Here is a 26,515-nt window from a genome sequence, read left to right as displayed (position 1 = left end):
GACCAGGGACCCACATGTTGGGGGGTTTTTCTACCACAGGCAGCAAAGATGTAACCACCTGTCCCTGTGAAATGTATGTTTGGTCCCGCTGGATCCCACTCCCATTGCAGTCCTCTATCCCAAGGCATTTAATCAGAATATAACTTTTTTTGACTAGTGCAAAGTGGTTCTCCCTGCTGTGACGCATCTTACTGCCGGAAATATTTTTAACAACCTTATTGAGAAACTTAAGGCTGTAAAAAACACATACAGTATAGAATGAGAGGAAGTGGTTGCCGCTGTTAAGACTATTAAGTAGTAAGTAACACAAGTGTAACCCAGGTCAAGATCTACAAATGACAGATATCCCATCAACACTTCAATCGTAGCACTAAAATGGGAACCTAGCACCAGCAGAGTGGCAAATATTTTTTTAAACTGACAATCTATTCTCTGTCAAAATCAGTCAAGGGAGGCAGAAGTAAACAGCTGTTGACCTAAAAGTTACCCCAACATGGGATGGCATGCAGAATATATTTATCTGAACCAGAGAGAAACGATCAGATTTAGCGTTTACATGGTAATTACATGCTAATGTTTTCCCATTGAACGGATAATCAAAGGTTTACACCACACCACTCAACCCTTCTGAATGAGGTGGTCACATGAGGCTTTTATTCTGATTATTGGATATAATACTATGTATACTGTAGATATGCTACTATAACAAAAAATAATGTTGATAAACATCATTATAAAATTCAATTGAACACATTTGAAACATGACAGGTGGTGCTAATGAATACTTGAGATCACCTGCCAGGGCCGAGGGGGAGCCTGTGACTAAAAAATAAAATAAAAAAGTTATATAATATGGAAATAAAATCATTAAAAAGTTAAATGTTTTGCCATGTAGGCTGACCCTTTGATCACATCCTGGAAGGCTTAAGGCTGCACTGTAAGCAAAGATGTATAATTAACAACATGCTTCATACTAAACGCACTGTAATCTGGATCAAACCGCCCGTGTGCCAACTAGAGCAGATTGGCAGGAAAAGGAGGAGGGTGGGGGGGGTGGGGTGGGGGGGGGCTGGGTTGTTCTTTTGCTTTACAGCCAACTGTGCATTTTGCTGTATTTCATGATCTTTCGGCATGTCTCTTTAGAGGTGGTCCAGACGGTAAAATCAATTGGCCAGTGTGTTGGAGTTTTGGACGAGTTTTAGCTGCATCGTGGGGGCCATAGAAATCGAGTCCAGCGGTGGCTTGTAGTTGTTTTTGTTGCCGTCTTTATGGGATCATAAAACCGCTGCAGTAATCTCACTATCTCTTTCATCTCTGCCCACAGGCAAACAGACGTGCCCTCCAGAGAAATTTGACTGTGGGGGATCCACCAACAAGTGTGTCTCGTTGTCATGGAGATGTGATGGGGAGAAGGATTGCGAGAACGGGGCGGATGAGGAGGACTGCGCGTCTGGTGAGTTTGTTAAAGGCAGCTGTCAGTTCTCCGCTATGATGTATATAACCTAAATGAAACACACGCGCCATTGTGTCTGCTGGTTTTACTTTTGGCTGCCAGCTGCTTCCAAGAGGGTGTCTTAATTCAAATAATGGCAGTGACAAATGTGCAGAAGTGGATGACTTGATGAGGCTCAAAGTCAGTCGACGAAGGAGAACACAGATTCCTCCTTTTTTGTATTTTATGGGGTTTCATCCTTTCTGATCTCACTTATCATCCAGAGGCTTTAGACATTAAAGCACAGTAGGGAGCACTCTATATAATTAGAGGGATTTGAAGTGAGGTTTGAGTTTTAAGCCAGCTGCACTCCAGTCCTCTTTGAAGTGGAATGGTTTTTGGTGTGGAGTATCAGTAAATGTGCAGCTTTCTGTTGATATTTGTAGGGTTCTGTCATTACATTTTGAACCCTGAGTCTTTAGCCTCTCCACTGCAGGGCCCCTCAGAACCATCAAAAATTACATCACCTCCTACCCAGCCAATCAGACAACTCAACCGTGCGCTGCCCCAACCCCCCGTCCCCTGCAGGGACTATACTTGCCCTACTTCTGAGGCGCCGTGAAGAATCGGCTTCTTCTTTTCTCCCTCTCCCTCGCTTCTCCACGTCAAGAAAAATTGATTGAGGCAACAGAGCTGTAGGGGGTGTGGTGTTTAGACTTTGAAGATGGTGCAAAATGGCACGTGGCGGCAAATTCACAGAGGGAGGAAGAGAAAAAAAAGCCATCTCCATATTATCCTATATAAATGATGATGTTCGTCTTTTCAGGCATCTGCTCCCTGTCAGTTGTTTGTGTATGTGTGGGTGTTGAGATTATGACTGGCTGGCGTTGAAGCAGTTTATGTGTATTTGTCGGGAATACACACAAGTTTGAATCTTTATTTAGAGAGGAAGCCGAATCAATTTGGCATAAAATTAAAACATAAATCAAAGAAATTGTCCTCTTGAATAGATATTTACCCTCTCCTCCTTGAAGGATACCTGTGATACAAACCCTTTTATCTTGTTTTGCAGTACAGATATTTTGTTACCAGATCAGCCTGGAAGTGGCCTGTCAGCGAGGCCCCGTCTCAAAGTGGCCCCACGCACTCTTGCCAGAGCAAGTGGTAGTGATTCCACTGACGTTAGATCTAATGCCTTCTTAGCTTAGATGGCTTTTCACTGCGCTGTCCATTGAGACCCAGTCTAGCCTGTGCTAATCCTTTTTTCATTCTAATGTCTGTATTGATGCGGCAGTCTTAAGCTCCTCAGCAGTGACATGAGGGCAGGCAGCAGGCTGCCGCCCACCCAGGCGAGGGCCAAACCCCCTCCAGAGGTAAACTCCACTCAGTGAGACCAGGAGGGAGAAGTTGACTCTGACACCAGAGCAGCAAAGTGCTGGATAACATTGCAAATTAGGACTATTAAGTGCTGCTCAGGCTAGTTTATGTGAAGACTGATTAGGCCCAATGCCAGCCTGAAAGATGGCATCTAGATCAAGTGCAAGAAGCTGTTACCCTAATCTCTAGGTACCAAGCCTTAAATCTCCTGTGTTGTTATGTGGTCCAGCCCACATAAGGGATGATGTCCATATTGGACATTGCTGCATTACATTTATGTCACACATCAGTGGTCATTCTAATGCAGTAAATAGTCTGATATTCATATAACTACACATATCAGCCACAACATTAAAGCCACTCACAGCTGGAGTGAATAACATGCATCATTTTGTTACGACGAATGTTTTGCCGGGAAACCTTGGGTCCTGGCATTCGTGTGTTGACATGCAGTACCCACCCAAACACCTTTGCAGACCAAGTGCAGCCCCTCATGTCAGCAGCACTTCCAGATGGCAGTGGCACTCCTAGCAGTACAGTTCACCATGCTACACAGCTAAAACTGCTCGCAAATTACCCAAGGAACATGACAAAGAGCCCAAGACATCGACCTGGCCTCCAAATTTCAAAATCAGTTCATTTTAAAATGTGTTCATTTCAATTGTCCCTTGTGTTTGAAACAGTTTTTGACTCCATGTAATTCCTCATATCCAGGTAGACATATGCAATATCCCTTTTTCTTTGTCCCCAGAATTTTCAAAGAAGTTGGACATAGGTCATTCCAATACAGAGCTCCATCTGATTAGAATCATTTTCCTCTTTTCTTGAGATCTTTTACCTCTATCCACTGCTTCAGGACTTCAGGACAGCAACAGCTGAGGGCAGGGGGTCTGAATGGGAGATGGTGAACGAGACGTCTGAATCTGTGTATTTGTAGTGTATGTTTGTGTTCTGTATTTCTGTCTGAGGACCCCCTTGAAAATGAGATGCTACATTTTAAGAGACTATCCTTTCAATAAATTCAAATTTGCCAGATCTCCGTCTGTTCAAGCATCTGTGTGACGTGCCAGGACACCCCCAGAGGTCCTGTGTGTTTGCCTCGACAGGTCAGAACGAAGTCCGATCCACAGCGGGGCCTCCTTGGAGTACTGGCATGCTCCATGTACGCTCAATCAGATTAGGATCTGGGGAAATTGGAGGCCAGGTTGATGCCTTGAGCTCTTTGTCACGTTCTGGCCACTCCTGAGCAGTTTTTGCCATGTGTCACGGCACGTTGTGCTGCTGGTGGTGGTGCTGCCATCAGGGAATGCCATTGCCATGAGGAGGTCTGCTTGGTCTGCAACAGTGTTTGGGTGGGTGGAACATGTCAAGTGGCACATAAATGCCAGGACCCAAGATCTCCCAGCATAACATTGCATTGTAACATTATGTTATTAACTTAACGTGTCAGTGGGTCTAATTTTTTGAATGATCAGTGGATATTTAACCCTAACTCTGCACAGTTTTCCTTATTGTAACTAAGGTTTTTAATGCCTCAACCTAACCAGACCTTACCTTCAGCATAATCCATGTTTTGCTAACTTGTCAAATCAGCAGTCTTGATGGTACAGGTGTGCCGAATGATTGAAGTTCTGAAAAACAAAATGTTCAACGGTTTGATGCGGCTTCTACAGTGATGTGGGCGTTACCCCGGACTGTCGTGGTGAAGAGGGAGCTGAGCCGGAAGGCGAAGCTTTTGATTTATTGGTCCATCTAAGTCCCAACCCTCACCTAGGGTCATGAGCTCTGGGTAGTGACTGAAGGAATGCCATTGCGGATACAAGTGGCTTAAATGAGTTTCCTCTGTGGGGCGGCTGGGCTCAGCCTTAGAGATAGGGTGAGGAGCTCAGATATCCGGAGGGAGCTCTGAGTAGAGACGCTGCTCCTTCTTGTCAAAAGGGGTCAGTTGAGGTGGTTTGGGCATCTGATCAGGATGCCTCCTGGGGGCCTCCCGTTGGAGGTGTTCTGGGTATGTCCCACTGGTAGGAGGCCCCGGGGCAGACCCAGAACATGCTGGAGGGATTAAATATCTCATCTGGCCTGGGAACGCCTTAGGATCCCCCAGGAGGAGCTGGAAAGCGTTGCTGGAAAGCGTTGCTGCGGAGAGGGATGTTTGGGGCGCTTTGCTTGGCCTGCTGCCCTGCAACCTGGCGGATAAGCTGATGAAAATGGATGGATAGACCGAAATGTTGTAATTCTAAATCACGTTTATTGCCAGTAAAAGGACTGTGTGCGGGAATTTTTCCTTCTCTGCCTGTAGACATTTCCTCCCATGAACCTGTCTACAAGAAATTGAGGTGTGCATGAGCCTTGACAGTCACGATCTGTGCTGCGTGGTTAAGTGTTTTAAGTGACACAAAATGTGTAATGTGTAAATGCAAACTTAAAAGAAGTTATAGTTCACAGAATCAGCGGATAATAATTGCCTTGCTTGTCAAAAACACTACTTTGCTGTATTACTCTTAAGCACTGCAGACAGAAGGCTTTAGATCTTTCACATTTACAGTCATTTGAGGCGATAGACGAGTGGTAGAAATTACCAATTGGTTCGTGTGAGTGTGTATGTGTATGTGTGTGTGTGTTGCGGGCTAGCTGTTGGCACAGGGGCAGCTGGAGAATTCACTTCAAAGCAACATTAACTCAGCTGTATGTTTGGGTTTAGAGGGAGAAGATGAATGAATGGAGATGTGTGAAGTGATGTGGCGGCATTCGAACAAAACCCAGAATAAAGCTATTTTATGAACAGTGTATGTTTGTCCAAACGCATTTTTCTCCTGCCAGCCGGCGAAAGGCTCAGCTGCAAACCTCAGCGAGTGAGGCTGTAAATGTAGTCACAAATCATCTTTGGGTGCAGTTAATTCAAAATATTGAGGCATAAATGGAAAGTGTCAGCATCATTGAGCATCAGATGTTGAAGGGACTCCCCATGTGTAAACAAGAACTAAGAACTATGCTACGATGTTTGTCCCTTCCACAGCAGAATCAACATTGTTTGAGATAAAACTCAGAGGCTCTGTCATCTTTACTCTTTCACACCTGCTGTGTTTAACCGTGAAGGCTTCCATGTAATTGTGGTTACACGCTCATTCAGACGTGCTGTTTAGATAATCTGTAAGTGGTGAAAATCCCCTTCTGCAGTCTGCAGTCTCCTGGGTCTGCATTATCTAATTTTTTGTACTTTTTGAAACTGAAACTCCCACAGGAATTCCCTCTTCCTGCAGCGACAGGCCAGGTGTGCTCAGGTTTAAAAATGAACAGAGCTTTTAGTTCTGCGCCATCTCTTTTTCTCGTGTTCTTAATAGGCAGAAGTGATAGAAACTACCGTGCCGCACCACCTAAGGTGTGTGGCATACTTTCAACAGGGTTCAGACACCATCCACCTTCACCACTTTATTTTTGCATTCAGCTCTCACAGTTCACCATTAGTGTTACACCATTAATGCAGCTAAAAGGTTTCCTTTTTTAGACTGACTTATTACAAACAAACCAAGAGACACGTATCATTTACTGGGCAGTTTGGTGACCTGGCCTCCTGCAGTGCCGTGTTGACCAACCTGGGAAAATCAATACACTTTATTGAAGTGACTGTCGTATCAATTTACGCACCACTTCACTGCACCTTGTGGCTAAATTTATCCTCTCTGGTGGTCAAAATAGTTGGTTAGGCGAAATTAGGTCTTTCACACCTCAATATAAATGGGGCAAATGGCTGCAGTCAAACATTTTGCATCAGTATTTTGTTTTGTTTTACTCTATTTTCAGTGAGGAGCTGCCAAAACTTGAAGGTTGATTCCTTTACACTTTTCATGATTAGCAAAAGAAAGGCATACAGTTGTTCAGGTTAACCTTTGAATTTATACAAGTGTTACAAATATGCTGTCACATAGGGCTGCACAATTAATTGAATATTAATCCCTGTCACAATTTTGACTTCCCACAAATGAATGAACATGGTTGTCGGCTATTTTGACGTTTAAATTGTGTGCTCCACCCATAGAGTCCTCCGCTTCATATCAAATCAAGCGTTTCTTAAACTGCCACCGGCGGCCACTGTCATGCCACTACACCTGATTGCTCTGAGACAAAAGGGAAGCTGAACTTCCCCTAAAATTTCATAGACGAAATGCACTATTGAATTTACATTAAAATAAGAATTTACATTGCATCAGACGTGTGCTAGGATGCGTTTCACATCATGACTATGATGTTCAAACGTCAGCTGTTTATCACCAGTTTTCAAACGCGACCTCCCTGTCATACATTCTCGTGTCAGCACGGTGGACGCGGAGCCTCCAAGCATTCCTATGAGACAGCGCTGAGCAGGTTTTTTTTCATGCAGCAAAGCGAGATGGTCACTGGATAAATGCCACAAAATCGTCACTTCCAGGGAGGCTCAGCTTCCCTGGGACCTAATGGAGCGGTAGGCAGGAGAGGATTCTCGGTGTATGCATGATGATTGGAGGAACTGTCTAAGGCTGAACCCCTTTGTGATTGACAGCGCTTCTGAAATACACACCAGCATTTTGAGCTCAGGCCTATGCGTATATACAGTATTTGTGAGTGGAGTCTTCTGACAGAGTGATGTCCAGAGTTCCTTATTTCCATAAGTGATATAGCTCATTTTCACCGTTTATAGAGTACACACACAACACACACTGTAAATAAAGACATAAACGTTGCGTTGCTGTGGTTCTGTGGCATCAGTGTGGTTGAAAAACGGCTTCAATTAAATCTTCCTTTTATAACTTACTGCCTCGCTACAATATGACAAATCTTATGATGTAAACTCAAAGTGACCTTCCCCTGTTTGAAAGACCAGCAGCTGCCACTGCGCTACACCCACCCTGCAGCAACAGCCTGTGAAAAACTTTCCTGAATCTTGCGACCGCAGGTGGGCAGAACAAAAATCATTCTTTCATCAACCACCATTGTTTGGAAGTACAAATCATATCCAAAGAGTGCTTGAGACTTGTGTCCGTGCCGCAAAGCAACACAACTAAGTTGTTCAACAACCTTGAATAACACCATAAACTGCAGTATGATGAACACAAGAGGGCCAAAGCCAAGAAGAATAATCATACTAATGATAGTTCATTGAATCCCCATTCTTGTCCATTGTCAGCAACAATGCTGTAAAGCATGTCAAGGTACTGTGATCACTTAAAAAAAAACTCTCAAAGACAGACTGAAATAACCATTGCAATCATCAGTCACAAAGTTACAGAGGTAAGGTTTAGTAAAATAAACATGGAGAGGACGTACCTTAAAGTGACCCAACGTTCACACGATTCTGAATACTCGTCTCCTGGGGACTGCTTCCTTTGTCTACTTTTGTCAGCGCAGTGGTTAAGAGATTACAGCCTTCCAAATCAGTGGGTTACAGTATGCACAAATTACTGGCTCATGATTATGTAAGATATGGGTGCAAATTTGGGTGCATTACATTTTGTAGGAGAATGCACAAGCAGTTTATGAGAACAGCCTGCCCTCTGCATTTCCACCACAGATTAGTTTCACACCAGAGTTTAACCGATAGTGCTCACACCAATCTGTACATGTACAATATAACCAAAAGCATCTTGTTTTGGTTGGAGCTGCACCAAACCGCTGAGTTGTGAAAGCACCCTCAACATGAGCCTGCTTTTTGTTGTCTTTCACACTCATGCTTTTGTGAGCATGCTCAAGCTTAATCCTGCTCACAGTGAGCAAAACCTTCAAACTCACTTTACACTGCCTCTTGTGTTTACCCAAATGTGAGTGGAGAGGTTGCACTTCTAAAACTGACTGAGCATGAACGTATATACCCAGTTAGCCCCAGCGTGCTCTGCTATTAGTAGAAATTTACAGAGTGCATAGCCTGCCGCAGACTCGGAAAAGTAAATCTTGCAGAGGCATCTTGCTAATTGAGTCATCCACATGTTGAATTATGTATTAAGTAGAATCTAGCCCTCACCAGAGGAAGCTTTCCTTGATCAACATTACATTAAGCAGCAGTTGGAAAGAGGCTCCGCGAGAAAGTTGAACTGTCCTCAACCCTCAGCGATGTGGAGATTAATATGCACTTACTCTCCAGGCTTCTCTCCTGAGCTCGCCTGTCTGCTGGGATCTGCTGCGGAGCACAGGAGCCGGCCTGGATTCGCGTGTTTTCGTGTGTGTTTGCATTTGCACTCAGTGTCAGGTTGAGTTGCCTGACTGGTGTGTGCATATTATATTTCCGTGTGGTTGTATTTTTGCATGTTTTCTTTATTCATATTTAACGCTGCTTGGATAGTACGAGGCAAACAATTACTCCGTGCACTCTTCACAGCTGTCTCTCCTGTTGTGAAGCTGAACTGGTAGATACTGTGCATCACAGTTTCACAGGGCTGAAGTGCTTCCACTAACAAATAATTCTCCCTTATTTCATTCTGCTAATCGAAATCTAGACAGGTGGGTGTTTGCATCATTCAGCACCGATTCCTTGTCTCCCCCACTGGCAGCTAACCTCCTCAGTCAGTAATGATTACAGAGGAGGTCAAAAAAACTCCCTTCACTTTGACTCCCACCTTGTCCTCTATTATCTCCTGGTTGTAACTGTAGATGAGAGAGTTGTCTCGTCTTTATTACAGCGGTGTTTCCTCTGTAAATGTTTGTCTAGCCTCACAGGAAAGGTCAGCCACTGAGCGATTTCCCTGGTGACGTGCTGTGACCCATTTGAACTTGCAGGCAGTGTATGCAGTGTGTGTTTTTACCTGCTCGTCCTGTGTGGGTGTGTGTGTGTGTTCCAGTGACCTTGCTGCAGTGGCTGTGGCTGTAGCGGTCCTCAGCTCTCTGAGCAAAGTGGACAGGTCTGAACTGTCCCCTCAGTTTAAGTCTATGAATAACTATGAGAAAGCTGAGAGGACATTAAGTTGCACAGACAGTGACTGATATGCTCAGAGGTATTTGTGCGTGTACCAGTCGGTGGCTGGATTATTTTCTTTTCTCTACACAGCTCTCCAACAGATATAAACTACACAGCAGAAATACCTCAGTGCGATGCGATGCAGAAAAGCAACCTTGTGGATGATTTTACATTTTGCATTAAAATAAATCAAAAATAATCAGTGCATCCAGTTTTAAAAACAAACAAACTGCCATACATGCCACTCTCTCAGTTAACCCAGTAAATTTCCACAAACCCTGCCTCTCCACCATCCTACCTGCCAGCCTGTCACCTGTCCAGTCCACCACACCCACCTCATCAAGCCAACTGCTCTCACCTGTGGATCGTTACTTCCTGCCACTAGAAAGACTCCTTCTTCACAGACTCTCCTTACCAAGTTGTTCTTTGTCATCCAATGCAAGACTTTCCAGTGTTTATTCCCAAACTGCTTCCTTATTGCCGACCTCGCCTGCCTCTGATTCTCCTGCTTCGCCTGCTCCCCGGTAAACCACTCAGCCTTCTGTCCTGACCAAGAGCTCTGCTTCTGGCTTCCTGGTTTCTGTTTCCCAGTTCCCTGTGGCTGGTTGTTCACCCACCTGTGGACTTTTGTGCTGTGGATTGCTTCACCGCATGGCTGCACATTCCGCCTTTGTGTGTGCTCCACGGATTCCACTCATCATTGCTGCCGACAAGTCCCTCCCTGTCTGCGGTCGGCTTCACACACATAGTACTCCTGTTTTTGGTTTCCCTGTTCATCTGACATCGTCTCCCATCTCTTCCCTCACAGTACCACTGCACACATTGGCACTGTTTTCTGTCGGTGTGCATTCAGCGGACGCCACTGACTCACCTGCTTTCGGCTTTGGGACCGAACCCGCGTCTTGGAAGGCTCCAAGACACGACATTAACTCTTACTGTTGTTTTACCTGCAAGTGGTTTCATTAAAGACTATTACAAACTGTTCTTCTGTTTGTGGTGCTGCAGTTGGGTTCTTACCATACTCATGACACATTGCCCCACGAAACTCTGGTCCACTTCCCTGGTCTCGCTACCAAAGGGGATAAGGTAGAGGTGGTGGAGTCTCTCAGATACCTCGGCATTACACTGGACCATAGCCTCAGCTTTAATCAGCATGCCATAGGCATTTACAAACATTGTCAGTAGAGACTTACAGCCATCTGTACATTAAATCAATTGTTAGTACAACCCTTTCTCCTTCTTCTCTTGTACCATGGCATTATAAAGTTCTTCTGTACAGTGCCATCTGTTTTTTCCATATGCTCACAGTCACCATTAAGCTCTTTAAGACAACTCATTTAGCTGGGAAACTCATAGGTATTTATATCCCCCGACCTTTATCATTACGTCACCCCATCCCTGATCGGCAAAGCACTCACAGTCACTCACAACCCAGATCATCCACTCCATCTTCCTTCTGGACGCAGGTATAGACTACCCACGTGCAGAAGTGCCTGTTTCAACAAGAGCTTTGTTCCCACATCTGTACGAGTTCTAAATAAGTGACCTCCTCTTGATTTAAAATCAGTCTGTCGTGTTGAATGCCAGTCCATGTTTTTGTCTCTTTGCTATTAATTCTGTATGTCGTACATGTCTGTGATATGAGTGCACTTGCTGTGGAAAAGAATTTCCTCCTGGAGGACGAGTAAACTAATTAATTCAGTTCCAGTTAAAATGGCCTACGCTATGAGTGGGTATGTTTGGTCTGTGCTTTGTCTGGTGGTGGTGCTCCACATTGCCGCTTTTAATAATCCCCAAGGTCTCTGAAGATATGATGAGACATGCTAGCTTTGAACTGTCTGTAGAAGGAATGAACATGTGCATCTGTCCATTCTTGATTCAAAACTATGTTTATGCTCGCTTTAGAATACGTGAAAATACTTTCTCTCTTTTATTTCTCAGACTGTTGTCTCTCCTCTCATCCCTCCTGTATGTGTAACTTGTTGTAATCACAGTTATCCAAGCTGCCTGATATAATAAGAGTGCCAGTCTTTAGTTCTTCCTTCTTTTGTCAGCACCTCATGTCTAAGTCTATGAAACTGGACATGACTGAGTTTGTTTTTGTCATTTATATTGACATTCTGTTATTATCTCAGCATTGAGCTCTTCAGCATCAGTTGTACCCTACAAAGCATTTATGCCACAATCTGTCATAGAAAGTGATTAGATGAGATTCAGTAGAAAAATCTTCTTGCGCTTCCAATCCAGACAGTGAGCGTGAAAGCAACCATAGAAACTCACTACAACTGAACTCCCAAGGCAAGCGGTGCCGTGGGAAGGAATGAATTACAATTCTCTATTTTTTCCTGATGGTCTGATTAAGACTCTAAATGTGTCGCCAGGTGATTTTTAGAAATTAAGTCACTAAGAGGGTCTGAAAAGGCGCTTGATCTAGTGAGAAAGACGCCAAGTTGGCAACACTGAATTAAAGATAGATGACTGTTTTTGAATGCTTACACACAACCTGGATGCAGTGGTAATTTTGGCAGCTAATTTAGACGTAGAGTTAGTCTTAAGACGAAAATGCTTTTTGGTTTTTGTCACATTTTTTTATCCTTTATGGTCCAGTTTTAGTCGACGAAAAGAGATATTATCCAGTCAAATTGTTGTTATTTAGTTGACATGCTTTTCTCCCTTTAACTAATTCAGTTAGGCTTATGCAATTGTCGGAAATTGGAAATTAAAGTGACAGCTGACTGCCCAGAAACATTAACTTAACGTTAGCAAATTTATATGCTTAGTTTACATTAGGACTTATCATCTAAGGGAGTTGTCTTGCTTTGGTCTGAATCAGGGACTAATTTTGTTACAAAGTTGCATAATTGCCTAGAGTTGGTTTGTGTTCTCACGGCAGCATTTACAAGCGGACCAGATCAAATGCCTTGAGTGAGAAAGCTGCTCTTGATTGGTCAGAATTTCCACGCAGGAAAAATCCAGGAAGTAAACCAAACATTGAAGAAGAGTACACTTGCAAGATAAATGTGACACTTTCTAATGTCACAATGGAGGGACAACTATGCAGGTTGATTTTAGCGCTGCTCATCGTGGACTATATTGCTGTCATTGTTCATTTTAGTCAAACCATACAGTTTGAAAACGAGGCGCGGCTCCAACTAGAAAACAATGTTTTGATGCATTGGATGTGCTGAATGTGCATATTAAGGTAGTACAGGAGGAGGTGCACATTAATAATCCTCCAGGACTGTAACATGCTCATGTTTAACCCAAACAATGTGTCATGTGACTGCAGTTGGTTCAGATCAGGGTCGGAACATGTTCTCACCACAAACGAACCGCACCAGGGTTTGTTTGTAACCGGACCGAGACCACCTCTTTAAGAAGGTCCCAGTCCGGTTGTTTTGGTGCACACCTGAGTGTGATTGCTGTGTTCACACCTGCCCAAACGAACCGCACTTAGGGGGCAAACGAACTTGAGTTCGATTAAACCAAATCAGACAGGGCAGATGTGAAAGCACCTCAAGGTACAGATAGCTAACTTACCATGACATAAGTAGCAGGGTGGTGTACCTTTAAGTGTCTCTTCAGGATGGCCATTTTCTTCCAACCTAATTTGTAGCCACGGGGCTTCTCTCCGTCTCCTGTTTCTACAGTGCATTGTGCTTTCCTTTCTGCTGAATTATAAATAAAGTGTGTCGATCTATTCTTGTTCTTCTGACTGAACCCTTTTTGCATCAAAGCCATCATGGTGTCATTAACTCGCTGTCGGCTTGGGACACCATCACCTGTATGGCTGGGATTCGGGGAATCGGCTTACATCCCTCAACCAGTTCAACTAATGGCATTGCTTATATTTTAACATATAAAAATATAACAGAGTACACACATTCAGGGAAATACCATGCATTTTGAATGTTTGCCTGTAGTCTTTCTTTTCATCTCACATCTCCTTTTTCTGTCCTCCTACACCAAAAAATATATCTTAACTATTTTCCTTCATTCTGTCTTTCCTCTGTGCACCCTGACTAGTCACGCACACACACACACACACACACACGTACATGCACTACACACTCATCAGCTGTAATGCTAATGTGAGTAGAGCGACCAGTCATCTCTTGCCTCTTCAACTGAGCCACTGGTTGCTGCTGGCAACAATCTCTCATCAGAGCCGCCAGAAAAAGTGAAGTGTGTTACACTGCCAGCTTCTGACTACCCCGGTGGTAGTCACAGAAAAGGTTCTTCCACCCAAGAAATTAAAGAAGGGACAATATATGAATGTGTGCCATTGGCTCCCAGTGAATTTAATTGACATTATGGTGTATTTTCTGTTGAATTATGTATTATTCATTATAGCAGGCAAACAAAGTTAGGTTTGCTTTGATAACAAAAAAAAATGAAGGTAGCTACAACACGTGGTGATGATTTAAAATTGAAATGAACTCTTTTTGGTTATATACATTTAAAATAAACTGAGAAACAAAAATAAGGACCAGGAAAGTTGCCAGTCTGTCAAAGTTAGTAGAAGTTGTTCATTTTAGCAGAGTAAACAGCACAGCCGTAGATGTGTTTATGACGCTAATGAGGTGTCTGCTGTGCAACACGATTTGTGAATTACTCGTTTAACCTGTGTGCAACATCACCTTGATGCTAAAAGAAAAGCTCTCTCTTGTTGGCTGTCACAAGAACAAGTGTAAGAGTTTACAGCCGTGCCAGCAGCTCAGTGAGGCTGTAGTTTGGCACAGCAGTGCTTTGATCTAAATGCTAAGATCAGCATGCTAACATGCTCGCAACAACAATTCTGATATATGGATGTTTAGCAGGTATAATGCTTAGCGTGAGTTGAGTGTAGTGGTACATGTAAACTCAAATACAGCAGGCTATCTCTGGTTTCTATGTGTGTACACAGACATTTACTGTGCAGGAGTGTAAAAATAGGCCTACACTTTCAGTTCAGTACACACGGAAAAACAATATATATGGAAAGATATTTCTTTTCATTTGTTTTGAGCAGACTGTACTGCAAGTGTCAAGAGAGACAAGATCCTCTTGCAGGGGGCTGAGGTAATATTTTTCCCACTGGCAACTTTGTTAAACTTTTTTTCATTATAAAAGTGAGGAACATTTTAAACTCTTCTGTACACTTGATACTTTCCTTAAAGGCAACAGGTCACAACAGCCAAAAAACTGAACTCTCATGCTATGAAATTGAAAATATCAACATATATAGAATGATGAAAAATAAAGTTTGTGCATCAGGAGGAGTGTTTCAGTTAGCTTCACTGTGGCTGCATTAAACATTCAAAGCACCCAAACATTTAGCATCCTGGTGATCAGCATATCTAGGTGATGCTGAATGTGTGACACACCATCCTCGTGTTATATACAACTCTCTCTTGATTGCTGCTGTAGCTGCCCACTTTTTTCTCCTTGGATGGCAAAGGCATGAACTGCCCTACTCTCCCTCTGATTGGCTAGCACTTGTTGCTGTTGTTGGTTGGGTTGGTTAGGTTTAGGCAAGAGGAGTAGGATTGGTTAGGGTTAGGGTAAGGATAGTCTCTATATACAGACTCTACATTCAGTGAATGTAGAGTCTGTAGGCAAACCCCGGAGATCTTGCCTCTGGAAGAAGAGTGGAAGAGCCCTGGTTTCCGGTTGTAGGCTGTTTGTAGTCTGCGTGATATTGACCAATCATTGAGCCAGCTGCAGTTGTTGCCAGGTTCGTGCGGTGAACTAACGAGGCAGAACATAATTGGCGTCACTGCAAACTCTGAAAGCACAATTGCACAACCTTGGTTATTTGTATGTTGAAATAGAGCTCAGAGTCAAAGATGACACTGAAATTGTAGGCAGAATGTTGTACACTGGAGGACAGAAACTTTGGTTTTACATTACGTTTATCAATCTCGTACCATGCATTCTGTGGCTGTACGCATCGGACCTTGACCCCAGTACTGTTACAGTTCAGCAGGAATACACTAACTGTTACAGCCTTATTGTACAGTACATACTATTGCTTGGTGTGGTTTTAAAAAACGACAGTTTGTGAACCCCAGAATTGGAGCCAAGTGTGAAGTGGTCGGGATGAGAGTTAGCACCTCCAAATCTAAGGCCATGGTTCTCTGCCAGAAACCGGTAGATTGCCCCCTCTGGGTTGGGAGAGAGTTACTGCCTGAAGCAAGGGAGTTCAAGTATCTCGGGGTCTTGTTCACAAGCAAGGGTAGAATGGAGTGTGAGATGGATTGGTGGTTTGGTGTGGCTTCTGCAGTGATGCGGGCGCTGTGCTGGACCATTGTGGTGAAGAGGATCTGAGCCAGTGGGCAAAGCTTTCGATTGGCTGATCCATCTACGTCCTAACCCTCACCTATGGTCATGAGCTCTGGGTAGTGACCGAAAGAATGAGTTTGTGGATATAAGCAGCCAAAATGAGTTTCCTCAGAAGGGTGGCTGGGCTCAGCCTTAGAGATAGGGTGAGGAGCTCGGACATTTGGAGGGAGCTCGGAGTAGAGCTGCTGCTTCTTCACGTCAAAAGGGGTCAGTTGAGGTGGTTTGGGCATCTGATCAGGATGCCTCCTGGACGCCTCGCGTTAGAGGTGTTCTGGGCACGTCCCACTGGAGGGGAAGCGTTGCTGTGGAGAGGGACATCCGGGGTGCTTTGCTTGGCCTGCTGTCCCTGCGACCCAGCCCCGGATAAGCAGATGAAAATGGATAGATGGATGGTAGATGATTTCAGTTGATACCTTAAAAGTATCAAGTACCGATACCTAACCCTAGTACAGACTGTATATATAATGCATGCATATCCATTTTGTGTTAAGTATGTATACTATTTCCCTGCTTTTGTTCAAGCAGTCATAAATTATGTAGCTGGATGAAAAAACAATCTGAAAACTCAACCCTCTGACTGAAATGCAGGGTCCCTCTGGTATTTATTTTTCATTTAAAACCCACTGACTTGTACAACATTATACACAGGCAGTCTGTGGGCGCAAAGTTGCTTCCAAGTCTTTAAATTCATCTACTGAGGGCCCCCTCTGGAAAACAAAGTCTCACTGCAGTGTAACCAGGCCACTCATGTACATTACTAATGGTCTGCCCCCTGTGTAATAATGTACATGTCTGTTGAATCTGCTTAATTATTTAGCGCCAAATTAGTATGGGGTTAGTGTGGAGGCATAACAGGGACAGTAGTTATAAAACACATCAGAATCAGATGGAGCCTGTTTAATATTAATGAATATAAACCCTTTCACTGAACTGAATCTTGACACTTGTTTTTCCTATCAGTTGTTTTCCCCGTGCTTCTGTGGCAATCATGTCAGTACCAGTGAATTAATTAAACACAGAGGAAATAGACAGTGGCTTTAACATATGGTATAATTACATAGGATAGTAATTAGGACTATCTTGCATCTGATGTTTGTTCACCCAGTTAAAGTCAGCACGTGGAATTGCATATGAATTTCTACTCTAACATTTAATCTCTTTTTTTCTGAGGCTGTTTTTGATTCCATTTGCTTTTAATGCTTCAGCTTTAAACAGCCAACCATGGAAAACCCATTCAGCTTATTATTATTTATAAGTGATGGTTAAATGTTGATGCCTTTATATCTTTTCTGCAGATGTATGAAAGATTTATTCACCTCATGTCATCACTCTAATCAGATAGCTGGTTAGCAGTGTTGGGGGTAATGCGTTACAAAAGTAACATGTTTCAGTAATATACTATGTTTTAGCAGTAACTGAGTAATATAATGCGTTATTAACAGAATAGCAGGTAATTATTACATTTACAGTGTAACATAATGCATTACTACCCAAAATAAACTATTTATTTTATTTTTCATTCTTTCACACCGTTCCACTTCCGCTGGTGTGCCACTGGGAAAAAAAACATCCCCCAAAGGTTATTGTGTCTTGTCATGTCACTACAGACTACATCATAGAAGGGGCCCAGTGATCAGCACAGCTGGGTCATGCCGTACTGTGCCCCACCTGGCACATGACTGACCTTCATTGGTGAAATGTGGTTGAAATTATGTCAATCATTGTTTCAACATTAAAGGCCCATTCACACCATGAATGGGCCTAAAGATTGTCCTTTTTATTTTATTTTATTTTATTTTGTTTTATTTACTTTTATTGATCTTCATTCACAGCTTGTGTATATGTCATGTTTACTATGTTATGTTGGCGTGATGGCACTGGAAAGTGTTTTGTTTAAAATGTGTCTGAATAATCCCATGAGGGATGGGCTGCCTTGGGGCAGCCAGACACGAAAATAAAAATTCATTCATTCATTCATTCATTCATTCATTCATTCACATCAGGATAGTCCGGGGGACTCGGTTCGATTGGGCCGGGAATGCTAAAAAATTTCACACCTTCATTTGGTTCGGTTCACTTTCACACTACACTTTTTAAAGCGGACCAAACCGCCTGGACAATGTCACGCAGTTACAACAGTTGCTCGTTTGGGGGCGGTATTGCCCGAAACGACCAGGAAGAAAAAAAGCATGAGGAAGAAGAAAACCCGGCTCATTGATTGGCCAGGACCGAAAACGGAAATCCATTGTGGGTAGCCACAAGCACCTGCGATATATAGTCCTCTGACCATATATCAATAAGCACCTGCACCTCCTCACTACTCCATGTCTGCCCACCTGACATTTTCCAACTTTTTCTTTTTTTTTTACCTCTGCTTCTCTCGGTTGGCTTTGTTTTTTTTCTACCCAAAATGCACTGCGCTCTGCATCACTTCCTCTCTTTTTCACTTCCTCTCTTTGGTTCACTTCCTCTCTTTGGTTCGCTGGATAGTCCGTTTGCATTTCCCACTGTAAGCAAACCACACCAGGGTTCAATTGCAAGTGAACCGAGACCCCCAGTTTTCAAGCAGACCAGGGTTCGCTCATTTGGTCTGCACCAGAGTTCAAATGAGCGTTCACACCACTCCAAATGAACCAAACTATGCGTGGAAGAGGGCCAGGGTTCGTTTAAAGCGGCCCAAATTGCGTCAGTGTGAATGCGTCCTAAAACAACATTGAAACAACATTGAATTTTGGTGGTTGTAAAAACGTTAACAAAATTCTCATAAATCAACATCTCAATTGAAAAACATATGTTTCAACACTGAAACAATTTTGAAAGATTTGAACGATTAACGTTTATGAAACAACGTTGATTCATCTATCAGAATCAAAACATAATTCAATAGTGATTCAACCATGGTGTATGCCGTTGATTGAACAGTGAATAAACATTAAAATGCTAGCTGCAGCGTTATCATGTTCAGTGTGTTTCCATTAATATATGATGATGTACAACATATCCTGTTCTGCATTTGCGTCCTAAGGCTGCCTGAAAGCAGCGGGGATAAGGAGCTGGCCTGGCCTTTTTTCCTCGTCCAGGTGATCGGCACATCTGGCATGGGTGATGTTAGTAGCTATATGTTCGATGTGTTTCCATTCACATTTTTCACATGTTTTGTGTTACCCATTTTGGCATACTTTTTTGTTGCAGATGCTGTTTAATGGAGGCATTGGGGTTTAAAATTGTGACTGGGCCAACTGGGTGTCAATTAAGAAAATATACCAATGGGCCAGACTTCCTGTATCATTGGCAGTTATACAGTTATGTCGGCCTAAAAGGAATCATGGCTCAACGGGAAACTGCCTGATATGCCAGATGGCCTATCCACTGTCCCTGCTCACATGGCTAATTTTGAGGGTTACAGGGTTTATTCTTGGAGGGTAGCTATAATCAATAAGAATGTAGGACAGGCACATTTAAGCTTTTGCCTCAGCCTGAGCCTTTTTAGTCACTGCTTAACACATAAACTGTTGATTTTGTTTATACCTTTTGCTTTGTTTATATTTATGTGTGATGACAGAATAAAACACCACTACTGAAGGACCAAACCAGCAAACTGGATCTTTCCCCTGCAGGTCACTGACAAGATGCTCCCGCTTTACATCTTGCTGACTCTGTGTAGAATGTTTTAAAACAGCAATCTCTTCCTGTAACCAGCCATAACAGCCAAAGGCAGCAGTGTTCAAGCTGAACTCCCTGTGGTTTGTGTAAATATCAAATTCTGCTCCTCTCTGTGCTGGCCTCTGTGCTGCTATGGGCTCACAGTGGGAACCCAGACTCTCTTCACAGCCTGAACGCTTTTGGCCAGACTTGAGTTGAGACAAAGAAAACTGGAAAAGGTAGTGAGAGAGAAAAAGGATTTACAGAAGCCGTGAGCTTGGCTTTGTGAAGGGGAGAGGTAACATTACAGTACAAACTTTTCCTTCCTGCAGAGAAACATTTTCATGCAGTACGGAACAAAGTCAATACTGCCCTGCAAAGCCCAAACACAGAACCTTTGTATTACAGTGAAACTGAGACCAGAGTCTGACTTTTTTAAATAACTTAGGTCAAACAGCAAGAAGACATAGAAATGTGTAATTGGCAGCAACAAAACAGAGGCAACCAAACTGCAGTGACTGCACTAAAGATACTTTTTTGGCACAGCCCATATAAAGTGCAGCAGGTAAATCTACATAGATAAAGTAGCTTGCTAAAAGCTAAGAGTAGCAAAACCACCATCCAGATTAAGCCTCTGACTCTGCATTGATATGATATGGTGCGTTTAAACTCACATCTGCCCTGTTTGGTCAGTTCAGTGGAACTCAGATTCTTCTGCCCCCTAAGTGCAGTTCATTTGGGCAGGTGTGAATGCAGCGATCACACTTGGGTGCGCACAAACAACCAGACTGAGACCTTCTTGAAGAGGTGGTCTCGGTCTGGTTACAAATGAACTCTGGTGCGGTTCGTTTGTGGTGAGAATGTGTTCCGACCCTGATCTGAACCAACTGCAGTCACATGACACATTGGGCCTCATTCACTAATCTCTGCACAGAAATGTTCTTACTCTCTGCAAAAAATAAGTACTTGCGCAAAATCACCATCGGATTCATGATACGTGCGTACCGGCCAATTTTGTTCTTACCACCGTGCGCATGTTAGTAAATCAGAGCCATTCTAAATTGACAGGCGCATGTCTGCGATCTGCAATCAGCATACTACCACGCCCCCATTTTTCCATATAAGGAAACCGCTTGCCTAGAGTTGATTCATGAATGAAGGAAGCGGTTACGCGAGGAGAGAAGTAGTAAATTTCACAGTTTGTTAGAAGTGATGGCGCCGGGTCTTACAGGAATGCCGTGGGTCATTGTAAGATTGTGGAGGACACAGCATGCCAGGATGATCTTGCACACCTTCTCAGGGGTATAAAGTAGTTTGCCACCGGCCGTATCTGATCCAAACACATCCAACGGCCCTTAAGCACGCCAAAAGTGCGCTCTACGGCGCGTGTGTGGGCATGTATGTTATTATAGCGCACCTCTTGAGGGGTTTCAGGGTTTGCGTATGGTGTCATCAGCCATTTTTTAAGGCCATATGCCCGGTCACCCAAACAATATAACATTTTAACATTAACGGAATAGAGACTTACTGAAAATACTAACTTAAAACAATTGAAATAAAAGACTAGAACAAAAGATGCTCACCAACAAGCCATCCACTTCTCACAGCCCCTGCCTCCAAACGCATTCCCACTGTACTGTTTTGCAAAATAAATGAGTCGTGGGTGCCTCCTGGCCAGCGGGCCACAGCCTTAAGGATATGGCAGTCGGCATTACAGATCATCTGCACGCTGATGGAGTGATAGTTTTTCTGTTCATGTTATTGTTAATATTTTAATTGTCACAATGATGAGGGTGAACATGTGTCAATTTCATGGTAATTTAATCCATTTGGCCAATATATTAGTAAATTAATTATTTTAAAAAATGTTAATTAAATCTCTTTTTCATGAATGTGGTTTTATAGACTCTGAGACATGTACTTCAAAGGTATGTTTGCATTTTCTAAGTCAGTTCGGCCTTCCTCATTTGTGCGTACGCATGGTCTGAGGTAGTTCTAAATTTGTTCGCAGAGTAAGAACAAATTTGGGTAAGAAAATATTGATGAATCCCGGATTTGTGCGTCAAACGATCGTACGCACAGTTTAAGCACAGATTTGTGCGTACGCACTGTTTGTGAATGAGGCCCATTGTTTGGGTTAAACATGAGCATGTTACAGTCCTGGAGGATTATTAATGTGCACCTCCTCCTGTACTGCCTTAATATGCACATTCAGCACATCCAATGCATCAAAACATTGTTTTCTAGTTGGAGCCGCGCCTCGTTTTCAAACTGTATGGTTTGACTAAAATGAACAATGACAGCAATATAGTCCACGATGAGCAGCGCTAAAATCAACCTGCATAGTTGTCTCTCCATTGTGACATTAGAAAGTGTCACATTTATCTTGCAAGTGTACTCTTCTTCAATATTTGGTTTACTTCCTGGATTTTTCCTGCATGGAAATTCTGACCAATCAAGAGCAGCTTTCTCTCACAAGGCATTTGATCTGGTCCGCCTGTAAATGCTGCCGTGAGAACACAAACCAACTCTAGGCAATTATACAACTTTGTAACAAAATCAGTCCCTGATTCAGACCAAAGCAAGACAACTCTAGGTCTGAAAGCACCCTAATACTCCCATTTACACGCAGCCTGCGTACTCTGATTAACGTGCCGTAATGTGTAAACAGCTGGATCCGCTTGTAATTTTGCTTCTTTGATTGATTTTTTCATAATTTTTCATACTGGTGTTGGACTTGTTTGACCATGCAAACAAAACCTCCCTCTTTCAGTCCTTCTTGAAAAGCTCAGTGTTGCGATATTTGCACATATCCAAATATCTGTTTCATAGTGTTTAAAAGCAGTTGTATGTTTCTTCTTCTGACTAGAAATGTTGGCTTTTCTTTTCTGCGTCCATCTGTTGCCTTCTAAAGTGTCAGCGAGTTTGTTTGTGTACAATATCTCCATGACAACACACAGAGCTGACAGTAAACAGTTAAGAGGCCATGTGTCGCAACGTGAATGAAAAACCCCAGTTGAGACGCTAATCCAGGAAAATCCAGATGTAAATTTGTTGATTACATGACTTGTATCAAAGTCAGAATACTGTCATATTCAGAATAATAGGGGGATATTAGTGTGCATGTAAACGTGCAAGTTATAATGTTACAACTGTGTCATCATCCTTGTCCTCTTCACAGCTTGACAGTGGCCTACAAAATTCAAACCAATTTGTCTCTCAGCCTCACTGTCCTTGTAGTTCCTGCTCTCTGCTTTTGTGTGACAGAATATAATACACTATCACCTGGAACCTGTAGTATGTAGGCGTGTGTGCCAATATGCAGTGTTTGGATAGCCGACATCTCCTGCTCGGTCACTGACAAGAGGAAGATGAGCCAGGGAGCAGACGAGATAAAACAAACACTGGAAAGAGAGAGATCCTTTGAGAGAGGAGAGGAGGGCGGGCTGATGGCAGAGAGAGCTCTTTTATCTCCGCTCCTCAGGAGACGTGTTCTTGAACTGCTTCCTACATACCTGCATCCTACAAAAAAAGTACGGGAAGTTATTGTCTTCACCCCCAGGACTTGTTCCTACTAACCGTCCATAAAGTCTGTACTGAACTGGGGAGAAGGGTGTTTAAGTATGCTGCTCCCTCAGCTTGGAATCAGTTGCACAATTACCCATATCTTCAGGAGCGGGTCTCTTTGGGTGCATGTAAATTGATTCTGAATGACTAAGAAGCAGGCACATCTGCCTGTGGATGTTTTGAATGTTGAATAATGTTTTATTGATATCTTATAATTCTGTAATTTGTTCTTTTTTATTTTAAATTATGTTTGTTTTTAGTCTGTTATTTGTGCTGCTGTCTGTCTTAGCCAGGACACTCTGGAAAAGAGATTCTCAATCTGAGTGAGTCTTTTATTTGTAGTTAGATAAAGAGAACGTCTCTCACCATCATCCTCTCTTCTTCTGCCCGGCTTTCTTCTGTCTTTTCCCAGTCATAATACCCATATTGACTTTCTGCCTTCATTAAAAGCTCTGTTACCGTCACCATGTCCTCCTATTTGAAGCTAATTTAAGCAAGTGTTTCTCACCTCTGGTCTTATTATCTCTCATCTACCTACAGCTGTAGCCAATGTAAAAGCTTCATCTTTTATTTCATGCACTGCGAGCAACACTGAAACACTGGTGTGCATATTTAATGTCTGTGAACTTGCTGCATGAGGCCTTCAAACATTCATTAAACTCTACTTTTCAGCAATTAAGCGAGGCGAGGTAGCAGCGGATTAGCAAAACTGTAAATTCGAAACAGATGCTACACTTTCCCAGCTTCAGTGTCGATACAGTAAGACAGACAGACCCTCATTTGCTCTGTTCTTTCCGCTCTTCCTCTAGACGCCAAAGCCTGCCCCAGCGGTGAGTTCATGTGCTCCAACCGCAAGTGCTTGGCCACCGTCTACGTCTGCGACGGCGACGACGACTGTGGAGACGGCAGCGACGAGCTCAAGTGTGCCTCCCCTCTGACCTGCGGGCCCAACCATCTCCGATGTAACACCTCAGAGTGTGTGCCGCTCATGTGGAGCTGCGACGGAGACCCAGACTGCTCTGACAGTTCGGATGAAGGCCCAGAGCGCTGCGGCGGTGACGGGGTCCCGTACCTGCCCAATCGACGGACAAACTGCACCGCTGGGGAGTTCCGCTGTGCCAATGGGGAGTGTGTGCGGCTGACGTGGAAGTGTGACGGAGATCCAGACTGCAAGGACAAGTCTGATGAGTCTGACTGCCGTGAGTTTCTCTCTCTGTCTCTTTACCCCCTCCCCTTACACTGTACCCTCCTGTCAACCCTTCTGTCCCATGTTTTTTATCTTGCAGGAGCTTTTATGTCCTCTGTTGTATCAGAACTATCCCTCTATTCATGTTTGAAAGGCTGTCCTCTGTTTGAAAGGGTTTCTGCACACATGGAATATGTAACAGGAGTTTCAGTACAATAGAGAATGATACATACTCTTTGTAACCATGAAGAGACTGTAGCTGTGTTCCAGTTTGAAATGAGTATGTCTTACTTCATACTGACAATGTGAATCTGAGTCCCACAGTGCCATGCACAAAGAAAACGGAGGAGCCACTTAAAGTTGCAGAACATTAAATTAATTTGCAGATGGTGGTGAAACAGCTCGAGAAAGATCAAAAACAAAATATGTAAAAAATCGGAAGACAAAACATTTTGATTGTCTTTGTGAACTTTAATTGGCAGCAGCTTCCCAATTAGGAGTTTGATTGAATTCCGTCTGAACACAAATTGCAGAATTTCTTATATTGAAGTCTTGCATATTAACTTCAAAGAGAACATACACTATTACATAATATATAATGCATTCTGTTTGCAGTTATAATGTAGGATGAAATCAGTGCACAGCACATCTCTTTGGCTCGAGGCTGATTGTAGAATTAGTTACGTACACAGCCATCTGTTGTGGTTTATAATGGATGGTTTTGTTTAAATTTTTGTGGGGTTCATCATGTTTAAAGGGACAGTTCACCTCAGAATCAAAAATACATATCTTTCCTCTTACCTGTAGTGCTATTTAGCGATCTAGACTGTTTTGGCTCTATCAGCTGTAGAGATGTCTGCCTTCTCTCCACTATAATGGAACTAGATGTCACTCAGCTTGTGGTGCTCAAATCTCCAAAAAATACATTTGAAAAACCCAACATCAATTTATCTTTCCAGAAATCATGACCTGGTTACTCAAGATAATCCACAGACCTTGTTGTGAGCAGTTTCATGTAGGAACTATTTTCTTTCTACCGAACTACACCTGCCAACTGTATCACTGTACAGAAGGAAGAGTGCATCTACTCAGAGTCCTGCACGGGTCCATTTTTGAAAACCCGCTCCTATACTCACAAAGCTCAGTACCAGAACCGACCTGTTACCCATCATTATGTCCAAATTAAAGCCACACCCTCGACCCGACCTGCACTCGGGATCAAACACACACAGGCTACAGTCACTCACATTAAACTGGGTTCTCCGTTCTTGAATTACAAATCCAGCAGAGAAAAAGTCTCTTTCAATGGATACACTCGATGCTAGGATGTCGAAAACATTTCATGCAATCACTGCCAGGTTAGGAAACATTTTAACACGCTCCTGCCACCACCACAAAACCTCAAAAGCATCCCCCTTCAGTCTCTTGAACTCAGCTGCCATCTTATCCTCGGGCTGCAAAGTTTCATCACTGGAGTCCTCCATGTTGGTGGCAAACGTGATGACAGGATCAAGGGTTTCATTTGTGTCATTGACTTTTAAAATAAAAGGAATTGTGGCTTGATAATAGTGATTTAGATGTCAAAATATTACACATGTACTGCATCTTTTTCATTTGTTTAATTCTGAAAAAAAAATATGTATATTTTGTTCTCACCCGCTGCCTGCCCAAGTGTATTTTACCCATTAGACACCCCCAGGTACCCAACCAGGTGCAGGTCTCTGCATCTACTGCTGGCTCACTTAGCACTGCTGAGCTAGCTAACATTATAGCTCAGCTGAGGAGATGCCATTAGTGCTTCATCTCACACTGTCACGAGCATGAGCCTCTTGTCTATGAGTAGATGCACACTTCCTTCTGTGCAGTGATATGATTGGCAGGTGTACTTCAGTTAAAAGAAAATAGTTCTTACATGAAACTGCTCACAACAAGAGTAACCAGGTCATGATTTCTGGAAAGAGACAATGGTCTTAAATTTTTCAAATGTATTTTTTGGCACTTTGAGCACCACAAGCTGAGTGCCATCTAGTTCTGTTATATTGGAGAGAAGGCAGACATCTCTACA

At 43.1% G+C, this 26,515-nt stretch overlaps 1 protein-coding gene across 3 annotated transcripts in view; it reads left to right on the top strand.

Moving 5' to 3' along the window:
- The window catches only part of LOC117272206 (low-density lipoprotein receptor-related protein 8-like), a 195,592-nt gene that overhangs the window by 112,520 nt on the left and 56,557 nt on the right, over positions 1 to 26,515 (top strand). For all 3 annotated transcript variants that reach the window (XM_033650997.2, XM_033650998.2, XM_033650996.2), the window contains exons 4-5: positions 1,325 to 1,453; positions 24,074 to 24,463. In XM_033650997.2, the coding sequence (XP_033506888.1) occupies positions 1,325 to 1,453; positions 24,074 to 24,463 (519 nt within the window). The remainder of the gene's footprint in view (positions 1 to 1,324; positions 1,454 to 24,073; positions 24,464 to 26,515) is intronic.

The sequence above is a fragment of the Epinephelus lanceolatus genome, chromosome 12 (genome assembly GCF_041903045.1).
Source record: "Epinephelus lanceolatus isolate andai-2023 chromosome 12, ASM4190304v1, whole genome shotgun sequence".
Classification (NCBI taxonomy): Eukaryota; Metazoa; Chordata; class Actinopteri; order Perciformes; family Serranidae; genus Epinephelus; species Epinephelus lanceolatus.
Note: the sequence above shows the minus strand (reverse complement) of the source record. Positions and strands in the feature narration are given on the sequence as shown.